Genomic DNA, 22,814 nt, shown 5'->3' with positions numbered 1-22,814 from the left:
GTGCCAGAGTGAAAGGTCTTCTTTATGGTGAGCTGTTGAGCCGTATTTTTTTAACATATACATTTTTGGCAAGGAATGAATTCTATCCTAGCAGATCAAACGTACCTCTACTGCTTTCATTAACCTTGTATAAAAGCAGGTACATCCACAATGCTAATTATAATTCTCATAGTAAGTTAAACAAATTACCTAGGTTTAGAAGTAGAACTAACTTTGCCTTTTTCAGTTCCAAGGTGATGTAGTCTCCTTGCTGGCCTTCTCCGTGGAAGATCACACCTTCACTCTCTGAGCTTTTAAATTTCAGAGTAATAAGATCTTTGTAGGTTTTCATTTTCTTGTTCTTGAATCTGTATGACAATCCACCTTGGCCATCAAAGTTAATAGAATCCGCCCCTGTGGAGTAATACAAAATGAAGTTGTTATTGACTGATTATATATTGCATTAGACATCAAAACACATTCCTCGTAAATCCAGGTTGTAACATAAGCGTTATGCTTTATGACCATGTATCTGGGATCTCTTGCATTTTTGTTTTTTATCGGTCCTTGTGAGGATTTGATGATAAAGACGTAACAAAAAGAGTATGGAAAAGAACACACTTACAAAGACTCAGGTACTTTATTGTTTATGGCATCTACAACTTAACAGAAGTGGTTGCAGATAATGCATTACATGTCTGACATGCTCATTCCTTCTTTTTAATTAACATCATGTGATTAACTCTTCTGGTGCAGTATGTAAGGTCACAACCAAACCTCTAAATATTTAGTGTATATATTAGATAATCAATCGCCAATAGCTTCAACTGTAATTTGAAAATTAGTTTCCGTTATGTACTTTTTTCAAACGAAAATGGTTACTTGATTTTTTTTATGGATTCCATTGTACATTAACGCATGTCAAAACATACTCCATTAGGAATGTATTAGTAACTTTATTCTCAACATCTCCAATGTATTTTGAAGTTATCCACCTCCTCCTCAAGGAGAGTAATTTACAGAAGGGCTACGAAAAGAAGCAAATAAATATTATCAATTATATGTCTCTAATGACACATAAAATAATCTTAATAGGTGTCCTTCCTTAGTTATCAGTAGAAGGGAGAGATAACTTTACACATCAAGCAAAAGTAACAGTTGTACCGTCCATGGAAGTGATGTCATCATTGACTGGGACTTTCAGTCTCCTGGGGGTTCATCCCTGTAACTGATGTCATTGTAGGTGTGGTGTCTCATGACTGTGTGGGATCAAGTGAGCTCTGAGATCACCCTGGTCACGTGTTAGTCACATGTTCATGGTCCTACCATTGGGGTTGGGCTATGGGGCAGCCCTCAGTGAACCAGAACCCCTGGAGATCAGGTGACCAAGCTGTGATTGAGAGGTGGACGCTTCTTTTGGGGTTGCAAGAATACATATAAGGAGATCCTAAGCCGTCTATGCAACAACCAAAAACCCTCCTACAGTAAGAAGTGCAAGATGCAACTGAGTTACGCCCGGGATACATTTCTATTGCTTGATTGATATATGTGTTGCTTAAAGAAAGAATAGCTGAAATGCAGTCAGTAACCCTCTGCCATTTGAAGCTCAGTGAGCCTTCCATGACCATGTGGTGTGACAGTCCTACGTGCATATTCCATTAGAGATCTAGTATACACCGTAGCGATCTTGAACTCCAGCTTTCTTAGATATCCTTAGATTAATCATGTTTTTTGGTTGTATATAGTTTCTAGAGTCTGTCCATCTACTATCCCACTACATGCAAGCTGGTCTTATCGGAGTGACCGGCTGTTTACAGCTTAGAAGACCTTAATGCTGCCTTTCCATCTGGTATGTGAATCACTACAAGGTGTTTAGGTTACCTCCTGGTTAATGGCTCAGTGGTAACTTTAGTATCAAATAAGTTTTCCCCTAGATACTCTCGCTTATTTTTTTAGAACACAACCCCTTATCTTTCGCCTTTAGTGTTTCATTTTCTTCTTTCTTATTCTTTTTCAAGTAAACTACCTCCTTGCTCTACAACAATCTATTAGAAAGTGCTGTGTCTGTATATATTTTAACATGTGAATGCAACTTTGTTTATTGTTCTCCATTGGTGACCTGTTCTCCTCCCCCTTGCTTGGAATGATTTATCTTGTTCTTTTGCCCACAGATACGCTACGAATTGCTGTTTTTTGCCCAGAAAATCTGAAATGGAACTTTAAAACCTTTATTGCACCCTGATGAAGGAATACCCTATGGTGGCACTTGTTCCGAAACGCGCGTCGGCGCCTTCTTCTGTCTGTTAGGCTAAAATGTGTTTGTAGTTCCTTTTTTGATGTATGTGGTGATGGCTGGATTTGTGTATGCCTGAAGGTATGAATGATCTTTGTATATAATGTTTTAATTGCTCTCTGTTGTTCTGGGCTAATACGACATGAATTTTGTATGTCAATAGAACTTTTTGAAGAAATGAAGTTTTTTCGTGTATAAATATTTATATAAAAATAAAATGATTTAATAATAAGCAGCGTTTCTGTGGGCAATTATTCATACTGGAACCTTTTGGTCCTTTAGAGTAATGGGAACTTCCCACTCATGTTATTAATAATTCTGAACTCCCTGGAAGGTTGTTTCCCCCCTATCCTTTGGTTAGGTTCAGGGTTCCCTTGTGTTATATATATAGTCCTACGTGCATAGCCAGCTGGTGTGTCAATGCGTGGATGCCTACAACCAATGAATACTAGAATGCATACAAATACAGAAGTTAATACTATCGCCGGGAAACAGGTTACATGTCGCCTTAGAGCCTCTGAACAAAAAATATTTCAGAAACAAAGGTTTTGTATTGTACGATCCTTTGAATGCCATCAGTATCCTGAGAGCATAAAATTATAGGCGGAGTGAATGGGAAGTCTTGCCTAGAGCTGTTGAGCTTATTGCTGTAAAAATACCAAAACTTGTAACACTGAGGCAAATTATCTTTAGAGTCCCTAGTAATGTATGAAGCATGTGTAGTATTATGTATGCATAGTGGAAAAGCCTGCAGACTGTCCAACAGCACCAAGCCGTGTACCAGGAAATTGTAAACCAGGCCTCAGTTTATGTGTTGCTAATATTCTTTATTTTCAATAAAATCTTTCATTACATGGGCTGCATGGGATGATAACATGTCGGGGGCCGGGTTAAGGAAGCTTTATTACGATACAAGTGGGGTCGGAAGCTTTGGAAGTGCCAATGCTCTGTTTAGAAGGGCTCTAGTTGAAGATGTGGCGGTTAAGAGAGCACCGGTAAAGATGCGGTTATTTGGAGAAGAGGTGTATTCTCTCCACAAACCATCCAGGAGACCACCCATCGTTAATCCCCAGCTTGATTATCAATGGCAGGCAGACATAATCAGTCTTCAAGATCTAGCCAAACATAAAAATGGAGCTTGATATATATAATTGGTCATACATTTATTGCCAAAGTATGCCTTTGCAGAAGTGCTAAGCGATAAAGGTGGTACAAGCGTCACCAATGCCTTTAAAAATATCTTCAGGAAAGTGCGAACCCCTCAAAAACTACAAACAGATGCTGGAACAGAATTCTTAAACAATGTATTACCGAAATTAATAAAACAACATGCTGTTCACCATTTTGCAACAACCACAGAAATGAAAGCCACTGTTATAGAGCACTTTAATAGAACTTTAAAATCTAAGATGTGAGATGTGGAGATATTTCAGTGCCTACAACACCTACCGATATGTGGATGTTCTACAGGCTTTTATAGAGGTTTGTAATGGCAGTTATCACAGAACCATCAAAACATCACCCATAGTGGTATTGACAGAAAATTCCTTAGAGGTGTGTAGAACGGTGTACAGAAGCCACGTCGGGGCATGGGTAAAGAAGCCTTTTTTACAAGTAGGTGATCATGGTAGGGTTTCAAAGTTGAAAGGGGTCTTTACGAAAGGCTACCAGCAGACTTTTAGTGACATGCTATTTATAATGGAAAGTGTGGAGCTTAAAGAAGGTATATATATTTACAGGTTAAAGGACTACGATGGGGAAACAGTGGCCAGTGGCTTTTACAATGAAGAGTTACAAAAGGTACCGGATGATCCACACAGTGTGTACAGGGTTGAAAAGATTCTGAAACGGAAAGGAAGTGGGGATAACAGACAAGCCTTTGTCAAATGGCGGGAGTGGCTAGAGAAATGTAACAGTTGAGTTCCTTGCAGAGTGTGTGAGTACGGGGGCTCTCTGAAGGTGACAATATGGAGACAGCGTCATTCTATATTACTCTACCATCCAATGCCTCCAAGGACATGTTCCCCGACATTCAAATTTCTAATTACACCATGAAATTGACTAAACCTGTGGACCTAAAAGGGGACTGGGAGGTAGCCCTAACTGAAATACAATACCCAAGAACATGGAATACATTTACGACTATCAAGGCTAAATTTAACATAAAATGTGAACAGGACCCCTTGAGTACCCATACTGGCATCCCTCATGGCTATTGCCCTACAGTAGCAGCAGTTGTCTAGGCCATCAACAAATCCATAGCCAACATCGAAACTTATTCCAATATTCATCTAGTGTTAGATAACGTTAGAAGGAAGGTGTTTCTTAAAGCTCCAAATCACAATACAGAGTTTAGCTGTATGGGTAAATTAAGAAGACTTTTAGGCACAGTACAACATATAAAAAGTCAGATGAAGCTATGTGCCCCCGATATTAACGCGGGGTTCCATACACTTTATGTATATAGTAATATTGTAGAGACGCAGAGGATCAGTGATTGTTATTTACCGTTGTTAAGATAGGTACAAGTGATGGGGAAAAATAACACAATAATACATATTCAATTTAACAAGCCTGACTACATAGTAATTACTAAAAACCATTTAGACACAATATTGGTCATAATCTGTGACTATTAATCTGAGTCAGTGTCCTTTAAATATTGTTAAGCTTCATTTAATGCTACGACGCTCCAGCGATTATTAAAAAGTCATCATGGTAATCATGAAAACATACGGTGACCCTGCTTTGTCCAAGGACTATTACAGACACCAGGCAAGATATGGGGCGCCATCATTGTTTCAAGGGGCCCCTGTTATGTATGGGGTGGGTCTGGAGGTTTCTTCTATAGTTTGTTAAGAAGAACAATGTATTTCTCAAAAGAGGCTATGAAATTGCAAAAACCTACATTAAAGTGGCAACTTCTGACATTGTGGTGGGATATGCGACTTCCGCTGTTGCCGAACGCATGAACAAACAACCACAAGAAGGAGCGTGACTTTTGTACAAGCCGCAAACAAGTACTAAAAGGAAGCAAAGGTCTTTGAGCCGTCGGGGTTCACTTGCTCTCTATACAAAAAGGAGGTGCTCTTCCGAAAGCGCTCATAAAAGAAGATTCGCAAGGCTGAAGAGATTCTTGAAAAACAAGAGGACATTAGCTAATGTAAATATTTTTTTAAAAGTAACAAGCTGCAGCTATGTACATTGCCCATTGAAGGAATGCGCAAAATCAGAGTTAGACCTGTTTTCTCTAAAGCCCACTCAGACCAGTATAAAAACGGTTTTTTCATGGACGTATCACCTCTAGCCACTTTGCTCCCAATAGAGTTTATTGTGTGAGGGTCCACAGCTATGCATCTGGATCTCAGCAATTCTCTGCTGCATCTTGTTTGTAAAATGTAAAAGCGGACAAGGTTAACGTACCTGCTACAGACGATGATCACTTAAACCATCACAACCATGTTTAATCAGGTAGACGTCACCCTCGGCGAAAGACTCATCACACAAAGTGATAACATGTATGCATACATCAATAGTATTCTAAATTACAACACGCTGAAACGGGTCCCAGGATGCTTGTTTGCTGTCCAGGGAGGACCTGGCCTGGCAGTTTGGGCTGGACTGTCCTCATGAGGTGCAGGGTCAAAACTGATTTGCATATAGCTGGTTTCAAACTGTGGTGGCATTGTGAGCAATTTAACATTGGATTAAACCCAGATCTGTGACTGGGATGAGTGGTTGAAAAGTTTCAGCACTCTATTGATCATCTTTTTGTGTTTGTTTGATCATCCTTAGTGGCCAAGGGTATGCCCAGATGTGGGTCCCTTGCATGCTGTGCCACAGGATTCAAGCTACCCTGGCTGATAAGGGGTGATACCCCGCAAAGGGGTCCCAGGATGCTTGTTTATGGGCCAGAGAGAACCTAGCCTGGCAGTTCGACTGGACTGTTCCCATGAGGAGATGGGTCAAGACTGATTTCCATATGGCTGGGCCCAAACTGGGGTGGAATAGTGAGCAAAGGAACAATGGACTAAACTCAGATCTGTGACTGGGGGTGAGTGGTTGAAAAAGTTCAGCAGTCTGTCCATCATCTTGTTGTGTTTGCTATTCTAAATTACAGCTGTAATGCCCTGGACACACTGTTTTTAGCTGGGCTCTTTTACAAGGATACTTATGCACATTTTGAGGACAAGGATCTGGATGGTAACAATCAAGGATTTGTAAAAAGAGCAAGGTTTGTTTCCGGTGGTAGACAGTTTTACCTCCTCGGGCGTATACAGTCACATCTTTTCTTCCAAGGTAAGCTGCTCATCAACGGTATCTATCTTAAGATCAAACTTAACAGCAACACAAACTCATTCTGTCTTATCAGCGAGGATGCATAACAGTATAAACTGGTCATACTAACCAGTATTTTGTCTGTAAAGAGAATGAAAGTGTCACCAAATGTCAGACTGACTCATCCCAAAACTTTAAAGCTATCAAATCCAATCGGGTATAATGTTTCTGACAGAAACATGGCTCACTGAGGCTTCAAACCCTACTATTGCGAGGGCTATCCCCTCTGGGTATGAGGGTTCCATGTTTAAATATCGATTACAAAAATAGAGATGAAAAAAATATCGATGTAAAAATATTGATTACAAATATATCGAATTCCTGTACTTTAACAGGTACACTATAAACACACAAAGGGGGTGCTACTGGTCTAAATAGGCTAGAGAGTGTCTGCTTTCTTATGAAGAGTGTGTGTACAGACTAGAAAGTAAGAGGTAAGAAAACCCATCAGCCCAAAACAAGGTACATACAGTAATATTGACTCAAAAATATAGATGTAAAATATATCGACTTTAAAAAATAACATAACTTAAAATAAATTAATTAAATAATATTAATATTATTACCAAAATAAATTAGATTTAATATATATTTTCACTAATTATACAAGGATACTTATGCACATTTTGAGGACAAGGATCTGGTTGGTAACAATCAAGGATTTGTAAAAAGAGCAAGCTTTGTTTCCGGTGGTAGACAGTTTTACCTCCTCGGGCGTATACAGTCACATCTTTTCTTCCAAGGTAAGCTGCTCATCAACGGTATCTATCTTAAGATCAAACTTAACAGCAACACGAACTCATTCTGTCTTATCAGCGAGGATGCATAACAGTATAAACTGGTCATACTAACCAGTATTTTGTCTGTAAAGAGAATGAAAGTGTCACCAAATGTCAGACTGACTCATCCCAAAACTTTAAAGCTATCAAATCCAATCGGGTATAATGTTTCTAACAGAAACATGGCTCACTGAGGCCTCAAACCCTACTATTGCGAGGGCTATCCCCTCTGGGTATGAGGGTTCCATGTTTAACTATCAATTACAAAAATAGAGATGAAAAAAATATCGATGTAAAAATATTGATTACAAAAATATCGAATCCCTGTACTTAAACAGGTACACTATAAACACACAAAGGGGGTGCTACTGGTCTAAATAGGCTAGAGAGTGTCTGCTTTCTTATGAAGAGTGTGTGTACAGACTAGAAAGTAAGAGGTAAGAAAACCCATCAGCCCAAAACAAGGTACATACAGTAATATTGACTCAAAAATATAGATGTAAAAAATATCGACTTTAAAAAATAACATAACTTAAAATAAATAAATTAAATAATATTAATATTATTAACAAAATAAATTTAATTTAATATATATTTTCACTAATTATAACAAATCAACTTAATTTAATAAATATAAACACAAAAAAGTGTACAGATACATATATTACCCTAAATTCATTTTATTACCTATTATCTTTATTTAATTTATAAACTTTGTTAATTATATAAAAATAAAATAAACACATATATAAATAATTTTAAATTAAATATTCTATATTTGATTAACACATTAAACTATTAAAAAAATAATACATACATTTAATAACAAAATAAAATCATTAGTAGTTAAAACATTGGATAGAGAATGGGTAAAAAGTACTATTCCCACTCCAGAGAGTGCAACAGTAGGGAAAGCGCTGGATAAGGTAGGGGTAAAAATTACTATTCCCACTCCAATGAGTGCAACAGTAGGGAAATCACTGGATAGCGTAGGGGTAAAAATTACTATTTCCACTCCAATGAGTGCAACAGTAGGAAAAACGCTGGATAGCGGTGGGGTAAAATTTACTATTTCCACTCCAGTGAGTGCAACAGTAGGGAAAGCGCTGGATAGCGTGGGGTAAAATTTACTATTCCCACTCCAGTGAGTGCAACAGTAGGGAAAGCGCTGGATAGCGTAGGGGTAAAAATTACTATTCCCACTCCAGTGAGTGCAACAGCACGGTAAGCGTTGGATAGCGTAGGGGTAAAAAATACTATTCCCACTCCAGTGAGTGCAACAGTAGGGAAAGCGCTGGATCCCAAAACAATAAAAAACAAAACCATCAACATTTTTATTAAATTTAATTTCCAATATTAACATAATTAATATAAACATTCAAATATATTATTATTAACAAAGATCATTAAAAAAAACATATTTCACATTATTTAACACTATATCATCCACAACACACACCTACAATTAATTACACAACTAAATTGAATATTTACTAATTAATTAATGAACATTAATGTATTATTATTTATTAATTCATCAATAAAAAAATAACTTCTTACCACCTTTCACACCATTTACACATAAAAACACCAAAAAACACACCTACAATTAATTACACAATTACAATTTCTAATTTCTAATTAATTAATGGTAATTCATTTAAAAGTATTTAATAGTTAATCAATAAAAAAATTTAATTACTTACCACCCTTCACACAATTTATACATATAAACACCACAATACACACCTAAAATAATTAAACAATTAACCTAAGTATTTATTAATTTACTAATTGAAATTAATTACCAACTAATTATTAAACTATTATTAATTAATCAATTAACACATTACTTATTCAATACATTTTATAAAATTAAATTACTTCCCACACTATTCCCCTATAAATCCACAACCCGCTATGGAACTAAAAACGCATAATTAAACTTAAAATAAATTAATAACTAGTAAAACTCTAAAACATATAATAAAATGACAAACAATTCTCATTAAAAACACTAAAATACATACAATTATTAATAAATCGATATTTTTGTATACTATATTTTTGTAAACGATATTTATTACACAGGTATTTATGTAATCGATATTACTTACCTGTCAGTCGATATTCTTGTCAACTATATTTTTGTTGTCTATATTTCTCCCCCACGATATTTCTGCGGTGATATTTCTGTTCCACGATATATTTGCGGCGATATTTCTACTGGGCACCGGGTATCGGATCCCTAAGGAGGGATCGTGCAGTGGGTAAGTGTGGCGGAGTTGCGAATATTTTTAAAAAGGATATTTCCTGGACCATAGTTTCTACAGCAGAGTTAGACAGGGCGGAATTTCTTGGCTTCCATTTTGTACTCTCTGCACATCAATCCTTGGCTAGAGCCTTAATCTATAGGCACCCTGGCCCTGCCGGGTAGTTCCTTGAGTCCATTAGTGACTCAATTTCACTCCTAGTCTCCAAATACGAGCACTTCCTGGTATTGGGTGACTTCAATATTCATAAGTGGTAACTCCTTCGTCAGCAAAGCAGGTTTGGCCTGGAAACTGTTACCGCTGGCTCTCAGGAGTGTTCAGGACCCATTGCCCTTTAAGAAGAAATTAAAAACACAGCTCTTTTAGCCTTGGTTCTGAGTGTGGATTAATTTTAACTTTCTGGAGTTAGCGCAGGGACACTTTTAGTAGCTGTGCGCTGTATAAATGAAATATAACATAACATAACTCAATCAGATTTTTTTCAAATACAGAGATCGAAACAGACATGCCTCTCCCTCTAGTATGGTCGAATCACCACCTGTTTGGTTTCAGGGTGTGTAAATTGATAAAATGCCCTCAATCCTACCACTTCCAGAACTTTCCATCGAATTACCCCAGTGGCCATGAGAGAAGTGCTTGTTCACCACCCGCTATCCCTCAGCAGCAACCTTGAGAGTGGTGCACTCTGCTTGGAGAACTGGCTCCAGCAACGCTCCTTTGCGCGTGCACCTTCTTCCACTCTCTCCTCTAAATCTGCTAGAATTTGGGCCCTATGGTTTAATGAAGCTCCCAGGAAGAGCAAAAGTGCCTTCAAACCACTGGAGAGAGCATGGCGGAAAAACTTAAATCCTGAAGATAAAGAAATGTATAAACATGCCCTCGCGGTCCACTACAATAATATTTTCGAGGAAAAGAAAAACTTATTTTCATCTAAAATCGAGTCATCTGGTAATAAAAGTAAAGAAATTTTCAAAATAGTGTAAGACTTTTTCTCTCCGAGTGCGGCCGACAGACTTTTTACTCCCATGTGGGAATGGACAAGTCAACTTGCCTTATATTTTTTTGACAAAATCAAAACTATTCAAGATTCCTTTGTGGGACCCACCCTGGCTGAAGGAGGGAACATAGTCCCTCTACCCTCCAGCAACCCCAAGACGGCTCATTCCCTCACACAGTTTTCTTCCATTCCTTTGGAGACATCCTTGTAAATTATGAAAGGCCTCAATTCAGGCTCTCCCTCTGACCTTTGTCTGGCCACAGTGCGGGCATCTGCAGGTGAGATTATTAACCCAGCTGTTAATATTGTTCTCAATTCCTCGCTGAAAAATGGCCAGGTGCTGTGTGTATGGAAAATGCGAACATCCTTCCACTATTAAAAAAGCCCTCTGCACACCCCTTGGTGGCATCAAACTACAGATCAATACCACCCTTCCTTTTTTCTCTAAAGCCCCTGAGAAATATGTGAATTTAGTTATCACAGACTACATGGAAACTAATAATTTGCTCCACCACAGCCAGTCCGGCTTTTGAACTAATTTTAGCACAGAGACTGCCTTGCTTGAAATCTCTGAGGTTATTAAGGAGATATTAGATAAAGGAGGTAAAGCGGTGCTGATCTTTCTAGACCTCCACGCAACTTTTGACACCGTGCCCCATGACCGACTCCTGCATAGATTTCAGGAGTGTGGCCTGGGAGGCACGGTGCTCAAGTGGTTCACCTCCTTTTTGCAGGACAGACTTTAAGAGATCTGGGCCCCTCCTTTTGCCGGTCCCGTCCACCCCATGAAGGTGTGTTTTCTGCAGGGTTCCATTTAGAGTCCGACACTTTTTAATCTATATATGGCCCCCCTTGCTCCCTTGGCATGCAGTGCAACAATACATTTGTATGCTGATGATTCTCAGATTCTGTTCACATGCAACAAGGGCGAGGAATTTAGAGGGGAGATCAACAAAAGCCTGAGGGGGGTTTCACTTGGCTCAGGAAGAATCAATTGAAATGTAATTTAGAGAATATGTGTGGATCGTCTGGTACGTTTTATACCTCTTCATTGTAAAAGCCACCGCCACATTTTCCCTTCGTAATCTTTTAACCTGTAAATATATATATATATGCCACTGCACTTGTCCAGCAAGAACCGGTACTCCCCAATGTCCCGGGGCACCACCGATCCGAACAAACGAAAGCTGACCCAGTCTTGAGGTGAAGAAAGTATTTATTTAGTTTTGTTGCATCGCCACCAGCATAACGTTTCGGCCTACTCAGAGGCCTTGGTCACATGACGCTAAGGGTGGGACAGACTATTTTTAAAGTGCTAGTGCATAATTACAAAGACACACCATTGGTTTGACACAAGTTCCTGGTAATAGACATAGAAGACATGTTAAAGGAGCACGTTAAAAAAGCCAATAAAGGTACAATTTTAAAAAGTGTTGAATAACAAATTTACATATGTACATTGGGCAAAATGGATTTTAAATACAAAAAATCCATCCAACGTGCAAAGATAATACCATATTATCTAAAAAATAGGGGGAGTTTTTTTTTTTGATGTTAATGAGTTTCCACTCTAACGAAATGTGGTGACATATAGGAGTTGACACAGTGTTCAATTCCCTAACGTAATTTATGCTGCCAACATTTTAAAACTGCACAACCCCTCTCTATGATGATTATAGAAATAATATTACCCAAGTGGGTTAATACCACATGTCATGTTCAATAATTACATCAACCAAACCACTTGTAACTTGCATTAATGCCTATATTTGATGGTTGTACTAGCCATTGTGTTAACACAAGTGTGTCAATAAAGAAAAAAGAAAGTGAAGCAAAGGGTGTCGTGAACAGTGATGACACAAAATAAATTGGTAATGTTAAAACCCCTCCCTGGATGGATAATGGGAGTATATTGAAGTAGTCATCATAAATCTTATATCTATGCAGGGGAAACCCTGGTGGCCGCCTTATATCTATTTCGGAAAAGAATTTCTTAGGGATATCAGCATCTAAATACTAGCACTGATGATAAAAAAAATATCCAAGTACCATATTGTCTGGTATATTGTATATATATATATATATATATATATATATATATATATATATATATATATATATATATATATTACCTACTGGCGGTCGCCAGTAGGTAGTTATAGTTAGGATTGATTTCCATAGGGAAATCGCAACATTCTATTCGGAATAACTTTGGCGCCGGTTGAGGAATCGGCCTGAATTTTTCAGCAACTTTGCCTCGCGGCGCTCCGCTCCTTCTGTGAAAGTTTGGGGGGGATTCGTCAAGTGGGGGCCGAGATAAAAGGGGGGTCCCAAAACGTGTTTTCCCCATGTTAATTTCCATAGGGCGGTCGGTCGCACTTTTAGCTCGAACGGCTGAATGGATTTTCACCAAACTTGGCAAAATTGTAGGGACTGGTAGCCCGATGTGCCTTTGCTATGTCTCAAGATATGTGCTGCAGAGGATTTTGAGTAATTTAGGTTAAAAAAAATTTATATATCTATAGCCGCGCCCCGGTACGCGCACCGGGGAGCGCTCCGGGCGCGCCATGCGACTTGCGCACGGGAAGCTGATTGGCTCTCGGGTGTCTGTAAACATTCGAAACAGTCCGGAGCGGCCGCCATCTTGTGTCTCGGTAGGACCGAGACACAAGAGGTGGCTAAAAACAAAAGGGGGAAATGACCAAAAGAGGGCAGGGTACACCCCCCCTGACTCCCTAGGTTTGATGTGGGGGCCATAAAACGGTCCCGCGGGACAAAAAAAAAATGTAATTTTTTTTCGATTGTCGCCGGGGGAGCGCCCGGTACACGCACCGGGGAGCGTACCATGGAGAAAAAAGAATGACAGAGTTTTTAAAAAATGTAGCTTTTTTTATAAATTGGAGGTAGTTCTGAAAAGAACTTTTTTTTTCTTTTTGTTTTTTAATATTTTTTTATACTTTTTTAAAACGATTTTATTTTTTTTGGGATTTTTTCAGGGGAAAAACAAAAACAGGGATTCCAAAACTGCTCAACAGGAGCAAAAAATTGTGAAAAATTAGGGACGGGGAGGGCAGCGGTGTTCCTGTCTCTTTATAGCAATGAGTTCAACGCTCTGCTCCCCATAACAGAGCAGTTCATCACAGCCCACGCATAGAAATTTTATGCCTGCAAGCATCGGCTGCACGTTAGGGACCATTCTTCCACGTGGTGTTCCTGAAGGTGTTGCTCCACCAGTGGAGGTGCTGCTGCCATCTCTTGGTAAATTCCGTGCCAGGTCCCTCATACTCTCCCTGGCATAGTTATTTGGGTGTCTTCTCTGGACATGCCTAATTAAATTGGAATTTCCAAAGCTATATTTTTTATTAGGATTGCCTCTGGATAAAATACTGCCACATATCTTGCAGGTTACCTTAGCAGCATTAACCTTTTTTTTTCCTTCAGGGATGTCAAAAATTTTCCAAATGAAGTGGTCCTTTGTTTTGTGGTGAGGAGGGTCCTCAGGCAAAAAACCATCAGAATCACTGCTGGATGACTCCCTTGCAGCCATTGCTGTAGATCAGGAAACTTTGAGAAGCAGATAATGCAAAGAACACCTCTTGCTCTCTCCAAGTACAAAGCAATAGTGAGAGAAATGGGTGGGTTTCTCAATATTTGAAGAAAAAAAAATTCTGAACCAATGAAAAGTGTTATTTTAAAGTCGCATGGCTTGACGCGCTTACGATACGCGCCCTGGGGCGCATCCCGGGGCGTGTAGCGTAAGCGCGTCGGGCGCTTACGTTGCGCGATCGTATGCGATCACGTGCTTCCGGGTGCGCTTACGCAGTGCGTCATATGACGCATCACGCGACTACGCGAAACGTCACGATGTTGTTTTCGTTCGTGGGAATAGCGCTAACGGGACGCTCCCCGGTATGCGCCCCGGGGCGAGCCGTAACATTGCGCTTACCTGTGCGTTCACCGGTACACGCCCCGGGAGCGCTCCGGGCAAAAAATATGATTTTTTTTTTTAAATTAATAATTACATATTTATACAATATAAAATTCATTATAAAAAATATTATTTCATACCTATAGAGATTTGCTATTAAAAACCCGATGAAATTCACTGAAAAAACCATAGGTTTCGCACCAGTTATAGTTAGGAATTAGCATTTAAAAAACCTATTAAATTAACTGAAAAAACCATAGGTTTTACACCAGTTATAGTTAGCTGGGAATTTTATTTGCTTAAAACCATTGAAATTCCCACGTTATAGTTAGTTGGACTCACTATAACTTGCGCGTGCAATGCACTGCTGATGACGTCACATATTACATCACTCATGACATGGTCAGTGACATCACTCATGACATCACTGATGACACCATCCTTGTGACAGAGTGACAGACCTCCTTTCACTGTAATGTAACCCTTGAAACACATATTCAAAAATAGAAACTAACATTTTCAAAAAAATGGAGATACTCATACCAGTTACAACAACCAATTCAGTAATTCCACCATCTATATACACATCCTCTCATTCACCAACAGTTCTATGTAGTCAGTCATACATATACTCACTCATCATATGTAGTGATACACCTATACATCCTGTTACACACCGACAGTCATCCAAAAGATACTGTCACACAACTCACACATGCAAATAAACTATTAAACATCCATTTATTTGCATATACAGTTATACACACACTACCACTTTACTTTTAAGGAAACTTACACATACTTACTCTCTTAAACAATCACTTATAGAAACACATACTAATTTAAAAAGGAACTCTTACAATCCCTCACTCTCACATATACTCACTTATATACATCAATATTCACATATACAACAGTAAAACATATGTAGTTACTGATAAAGACACTAGTGAGACAGTCATTCACTCACTAACATACACATATACACACTCATTCACCCATACAGTCCTGCACATGTGCTGTATTGAAAACATATACAAACAGAGAGTCAGTCATTCATGCATCTATGTGCTAAGTAATACTCCCACCAAACCATACAAACACTTATACTGATACTAAGAAAAACATCTAATAACCCATATACCTACACATGTAGCTACACACCAACCCATGCAGCCACTTATACACAAAGTGTTACATTAATACATATATTTAAATATTTAAACATTACTCACTATTATTTATTTTTCACAAAGATACACATTCACTGGATGGTGTCATCAGCGATGTCATGAGCGATGTCACTGACCATGTCATGAGTGATGTAATATGTGACGTCATCAGCAGTGCATTGCACGCGCAAGTTATAGTGAGTCCAACTAACTATAACGTGGGAATTTCAATGGTTTTATGCGGGTAAAATTCCCAGCTAACTATAACTGGTGTAAAACCTATGGTTTTCAGTGAATTTATATATATATATATATATATTCACTGAAAAAACCATAGGTTATAGACCATATATAGTTAGGAATTAGCATTTACAAAACCTTGAAAATTCACTGAAAAAACCATAGGTTATAGACCATATATAGTTAGGAATTAGCATTTAAAAAACCTTATTTTACTCACACAAAACCATTGAAATTCCATATATAGTTAGTTGCACTAACTATATATCGCGCACCTGCAATCCACTGCTGATCATGTCACATATTACATCATTCATGACATGGTCAGTGACATCACTGATGACATCACTGATGACATCTCAAATGACATCACTGATGACATCACTGATGACATCTCATTTGACATCATTCTTGTGCTAATACGATAAACCTCTTCAGACTCTAATATAACCTTAGATACACTCAGTGTATACAGACACTCACACACTGCCACTCATCCATGGAGTTACTCACACACCCAGTCAGTCATGCAAAGAAACAATCTCACCTCCATTTCTTCAACTATACAGTTAAACACACCTTACATATTGAAACATATACTAACACATATTTACTCTCTTATACAATCCCTGATACAAGTTCACAATGATCGATACAACCACTCACTCATTCAGTGGCTCTCATGCACAGTTATTTATATATGCCAACTCTCACATGTACTGTGTTTTACATATGTACTTACTATGACATGTAGCATTGAGATATCCATTCACTCATCAATACACTCATGCACACAGTCAACTGCCCATGTAGCTGTTTCCACATGCACTCTTGAACTCATACACCTAGTGAATAAACTGTTCACACATCTATGCATAGAGTCACACACCTTCCAGCCACCCCCACACAAACTCAATCTCCCATAGAAATACTTGGGCAAGCAATTAATAACACATATAGCCTCTCGTATAGCTAATGATCAACACATGCAGCAGTTTACAGAACAACAGACATAATGATGCACAAATTAAGACAGTTTAGTCACTAACCCATGCATTCAGTGAGACACATTTAATCACTCACTCATACAGTCAGTCACGCACCTACTAAATCCTTCATCCAGACACTTATACATCCACTCATTCTTCAATATGTAAGATATATTTTAACTTTACAGAAACATACAGTCACTGGATGTTGTCATCAGTGATGTCATCAGTGATGTCATTTGAGATGTCATCAGTGATGTCATCAGTGATGTCACTGACCATGTCATGAATGATGTAATATGTGACATGATCAGCAGTGGATTGCAGGTGCGCGATATATAGTTAGTGCAACTAACTATATATGGAATTTCAATGGTTTTGTGTGAGTAAAATAAGGTTTTTTAAATGCTAATTCCTAACTATATATGGTCTATAACCTATGGTTTTTTCAGTGAATTTTCAAGGTTTTGTAAATGCTAATTCCTAACTATATATGGTCTATAACCTATGGTTTTTTCAGTGAATTTCAATGGTTTTTTAATAGCAAATATCATAAGCTGTCGAATGTCAAGTACGTGGTAAGTGAAAACATTTTCGTGTTTATGCACACTGATCTGCTTTGAATGGTGCCCCCCCCTCATTTCTATTAGGAGTACTCTCTCTTTGCAGATAGTGAAAGGTAGTTAACGCAGGCCTTTGCCCCCGTTGTAATCCGTCGTGCCTGCTTCTCTCTCCATTTGATTGATTGTTATCCAAGTATTTACTGTTTTAGAATTAGTTCTCTTTGGTTCATTCTCTATTTACAAACAAACACAGAGTCGCAATGCTCTGTTTAGTCTTTGCAGATAACGAAAAATCGTGTAAAAAAAAAGAAAAGGAATCGAGCAAAATCAGTAGGCCACTAATGGGATCTCTTTTTGACCTCGCTAAAATAGAAACATTAGGAACAACCCCTCATGACAAATACAAAACTAGTGAGATGAACTGAACTCCACACAATGATGGCTGCAAAACAGCTCGGCTCCGCCACCCACCCCGCCCAAAATAACGATAAAGAGCGGCTGCCATGATTGGTTGCGGAATGGCCACGACGGAGCTACGAAATGATACTGCTCTCATGCTAACCCCAGCTTCAGTCTGAAACATCCAGAAACACTGTAGACTACCAATTCGATCAGTTCCGGTAGCGCCCCAATGTAACCCGGTAGAGAAGAACTAGCCCTCCCCTCTTTCACTGATGGTTCTTGTTGCCTGTCCCTTCTGTTCTCATTTAACAGAACTATTTAGCCTGCTGAAAGGGGTTGTGTTCCGACCGCTGGTTGGTGGAGACATTTTGACTATATTCTGGACCTGCGTTGTCGCGTAATGCGTCATATGACGCGCCGCGTTAGCGCATCCGGAAGTCATCCGGGGCGCGCAGCGCGTAACGTAAGCATAACAAGTCATGTGACTTGTTAATAAAACTTTTCATTGGTTCATTTTACTTTTCTTATTGTAATGATGAAAGGCTTGCTCATATGACCTAAAAATTACGCTTTTCATTACTTCCGAACATTATTTTTTCTTAAATATATGTTATAATGTTCCAGGCTAATGTACTTTCCCGGAAATTTTACAACTGTCCTGCAAGTAAAATATATTCTTTTTTCGAGAAAAAGAGCGTTTCTTCGTCCCATGATGGAGCCGTTGAGCAAAAGAGGTTCGACCTGCTGTCTTAGTCGCCGATACGCCTGAATATGAGATTCTTATCGATCACTTTATGTTGCAGGAATAGAAAACACAACAGCCCTTGACCATTTATCTTTACTGCGTTCCTTCGTATTATACCTTTTACCCTTCATGTAATTGGTCTGCTTTATTTCACTTGCCTTTTAATGATTCTAAAACAGTGACTATTATTACAAACTTTACCAATGTATATACTACTACCATGTTTTCTTTTAAAAACCTTTATTGTGAAAATTTCATTATACAAATACGAGCCTATAACCACGTGGGCCGGCCACGGAGCAAACTGTAATCGTATGTGATGAGTAGACATTTACACTGTAGAGGAACGTAACGGGCGGGCCATTAGGTTGCAAGAACTAAGGTGTCTAACAGTTACGGAATCGGTGGACGTACATTTTATAATTAAAATACGACAGGGCCAGTTACAATAAAATTATCTAGATATACATTTGCGGGCAAGTACCATGGGTGACGTTAATTCGAACTTTCAACAGTACAGTAATCAATAACACATCAGAACTTAATATCAATAGGGATGTCGAAATATTCAATCAATTCTCGTCCCCGCCCGCCATGTGCTTCAAAACTGCATACGTATCTCGTGATTTCAAGGTTCTGCAACCAGTACACAACAAGGAGTTACGAGTCCCATTTATTCCGGCGCCATTTTGGGCGAGGACGGGCAGGTCCAGGATATAGTCAAAATGTCTCTACCAACCATCGACTATGATGATGTTCATATGCTGTATTTATTAGAGTAACACTCATCTGCCCACATGAAATTAATTTACCACAATCTAAACATGTCATTTTAATCTTTCCAAAGTTCTTCTAAATATTTGGGACCGTTTCCCTTGCCTCTGAAGCTCTCAGTGCCACTTCTTTGATGAATGTACTAGCAGGTCAGGGGTTCTCCTCCAAATCTCTCTTTTATGCAGCACTATAATTAATTGGTGCCACCTCTCCATATGACGATGCATGGTATAGTTACCACAACTATATATTTTTTCGGTTCCTCTGGAGAGTTCATCGTGGCAGATGAAGCGTGTAACATACCGGGCATTTACCTTTTTTTGCATGTACAGGAAAGGAAAAAAAAATCGAGCGTTCGAGTTCTTAGGTGTCCCAGGGCCATTTTAGTGGACCAGGCCCAAATCCAAAGAACAGCTATCTCACAGGCTAATGGGGCGACCCACGCCGAGTTTCAGCATTGTAGGATGACCACACAAGTACAGCAACTTGCTAGACATCACCTCGGTGCCATCCGGATCTCGGCGCCCCACTGCAGATGAAGTGCCTCTCAACTATGAAACCACCAGAAAACGCTTGAGTCAGCTTTGTGTGAAGCCGCCATTTTGATTCAATCAATAGCGTCCCCCTGCACACATTCAGGGACCTGGTCGTGTCTTCAGGTCAAACGAATTTGGGACAAGATGCAGAAAGGAAAAGGAAAAAAGTTCCGCCGGACCCCGGGAGGTGGCCGCCTATGTCATGGGCGATCTTAGGCCACACCAGGGCAATAGTGAAGCTGCAGCAGGTGCAAATAAGCTTCAGACAGTGTTACAAGCGCTGCTCAGAACTCTCAACTATGACACCACCTCGGTGCCATCCGGATCTTGGCGCCTTGTGCTGGTTCCGGCCTATTCACACATCGGTCCGCTACTGACGCCACCTCACAGGCCAACGGGGCACCCCACGCCGACTTTCGGCGCAGCATTGTAGGATGGCCACACCAGTGCGGCAAATTGCTGGACACCACCTCGGTGCCATCCAGATCTCGGCGCGTTGTGCTGCCTTCGGCCTATTCGCCACAAGTGCGCACGCAACTCAGCTGCATAGCGAGTGAAACACCAAGGGGCGCCCCACTGCAGCCGAGGAACCTCCATCTTGGGGGCGACGCACAGCATCACATTGCTTTCCAATGCAGTCAGATCCTCAAACAGCCCCCACTGACTGACGCGAACTCACAGGCCAACGGGGCGCCCCACGCCGACTTTCGGCGCAGCATTGTAGGATGGCCACACCAGTGCGGCAAGTTGCTGGACACCACCTCGGTGCCATCCGGATCTTGGCGCGTTGTGCTGCCTTTGGCCCCATTCGCACATCAGTCCGCTACTGACGCCATCTCACAGGCTAATGGGGCGCCCCACGCCGACTTTCAGCATTGTAGGATGACCACACCAGTACAGCAACTTGCTAGACATCACCTCGGTGCCATCCGGATCTCGGCGCCCCACTGCAGATGAAGTGCCTCTCAACTATGAAACCACCACTGTGACATCCGGATCTTGGCGCGTTGTGCTGCCTTCGGCCTATTCGCACATCGGTCCGCTACTGACGCCATCTCACAGGCTAATGGGGCGACCCACGCCGAGTTTCAGCATTGTAGGATGACCACACCAGTGCAGCAACTTGCTAGACATCACCTCGGTGCCATCCGAATCTTGGCGTCTCAACGCCTAGTGGTATCTTCCATACAGAAAATATTGTTACGCTACCTTTGGCCCCATTCGCACATCAGTCCGCAACTTAGACATCACCTCGGTGCCATCCGGATCTTGGCATCTCAGCGCCTTGTGGTGTCTTCTCGTCAGAAAATATTGTTGCGCTGCCTTTGGCCCCATTCGCACATCAGTCCGCTACTGACACCATCTCACAGGCCAACAGGGCGCCCCACGCCGACTTTCAGCATTGTAGGATGGCCACACCAGTGCGGCAACTTACTAGACACCACCTCGGTGCCATCCGGATCTTGGCGCGTTGTGCTGCCTTCGGCCTATTCGCACATCGGTCCGCTACTGACGCAAACTCACAGGCCAACGGGGCGCCCCACGCCGACTTTCAACATTGTAGGATGGCCACACCAGTGCTGCAACTTGCTGGACACCACCTCGGTGCCATCCGGATCTTGGCGCGCTGTGTTGCCTTCGGCCTATTCGCACATCGGTCCGCTACTGACGCCGCCTCACGTGCCAACGTATTTTCTCCGCATTTTATACCCTATGCCGCATAACAGGTCATGTGACTTGTTTATAAAACTTTTCATTGGTTCATTTTACTTTTGGTTTCCTAATGATGGAAGGCTTGATCATATGACCTAAAAACAACACTTTTCATTGGATGAAAACTTTTTTTTTTTTCCAAACGATGAAAGCCCCACCTTGTTTCTGGATGTTTCAGACTGAAGCTGGCGTCAGCATGAGAGCACCACCATCTCGTAGCTCCGTCGTGGTCATTCCGCGAGCAATCATGGCAGCCGCTCCCCACCAGAAGCCTGCAGGAGTCGGGGCCCCCAAAACTTTTGATGAATTCTCAAAGCGGAGGGGACGCTTTCGAGAATGGGGTCCAAGACCTAGCAGACAAGCGTCCGATTTCCAAGGTGTCCCAGGGCCATTTCAGTGGACCAGGCCCAAAAAGGAAAGAGCCTGCCGCCATTTTGAGAGTCCTGTGGCAGCCGACTATCGCTGCACCGCAAGAGTGGGCGCAACTCAGCTGAATTGCGGCTTTTGACACAGTGGACCAAAAACGGACGGAATGGCAACTGAAACGGTAAAGGGGCGCCCCACTACAACAGATGACACTCCACCTGGAGAGGCCCGTTCACGCCGCCTCCCCCGGGGCGCTCCACGCCGTTATTCGGAGCAGCATTGTAGGATACCAAAACCAGTGCGGCAACTTACTGGACATCACCTTGGTGCCATCGTTCTGCTGCCTTGGAACTATTCGCACAACAGTTTGCTACTGAAGACCCACCCCCCGCGACGCCCCACGCCGTTATTTGCTGGGTGGCAACTTACTAGACATCACTTTCGTGTCATGTAGATTTCAGCGCGTTCTGCTGCCTTGGAACTATTCGCACAACAGTTTGCTACTGATGACCCGCCCCACGCCGGAAATCTGGACGTTGTGCTGCGTTGGGACTATTCGCACAGCCGACCGCTACTTCGTTGTTTTTCCCTAAAAATGTTTATATGTTATTACTATTTTTGTTTTATTGTATATATTTATAAATTATTAAAGTTTTATAATCTTACTACTTTGTCGGAGTGCTATATATTTTTAATGTGACACATAATTGTAAAAACTTTGATGTAC

The 22,814-nt window shown here is 40.6% G+C and overlaps 1 protein-coding gene across 2 annotated transcripts in view; it reads right to left on the bottom strand.

The window, feature by feature from the left end:
• The window catches only part of CNTNAP2 (contactin associated protein 2), a 2,169,461-nt gene that overhangs the window by 1,532,072 nt on the left and 614,575 nt on the right, over positions 1–22,814 (bottom strand). For both annotated transcript variants that reach the window (XM_078663547.1, XM_078663548.1), the window contains one exon: positions 190–393. In XM_078663547.1, coding sequence (XP_078519673.1) covers positions 190–393 — 204 coding nt within the window. The remainder of the gene's footprint in view (positions 1–189; positions 394–22,814) is intronic.

This window comes from Lissotriton helveticus, chromosome 10, assembly GCF_964261635.1.
Source record: "Lissotriton helveticus chromosome 10, aLisHel1.1, whole genome shotgun sequence".
Lineage (NCBI taxonomy): Eukaryota > Metazoa > Chordata > Amphibia > Caudata > Salamandridae > Lissotriton > Lissotriton helveticus.
The sequence above is the reverse complement of the archived record's forward strand: the minus strand, read 5'-3'. Positions and strand labels throughout refer to the sequence as shown.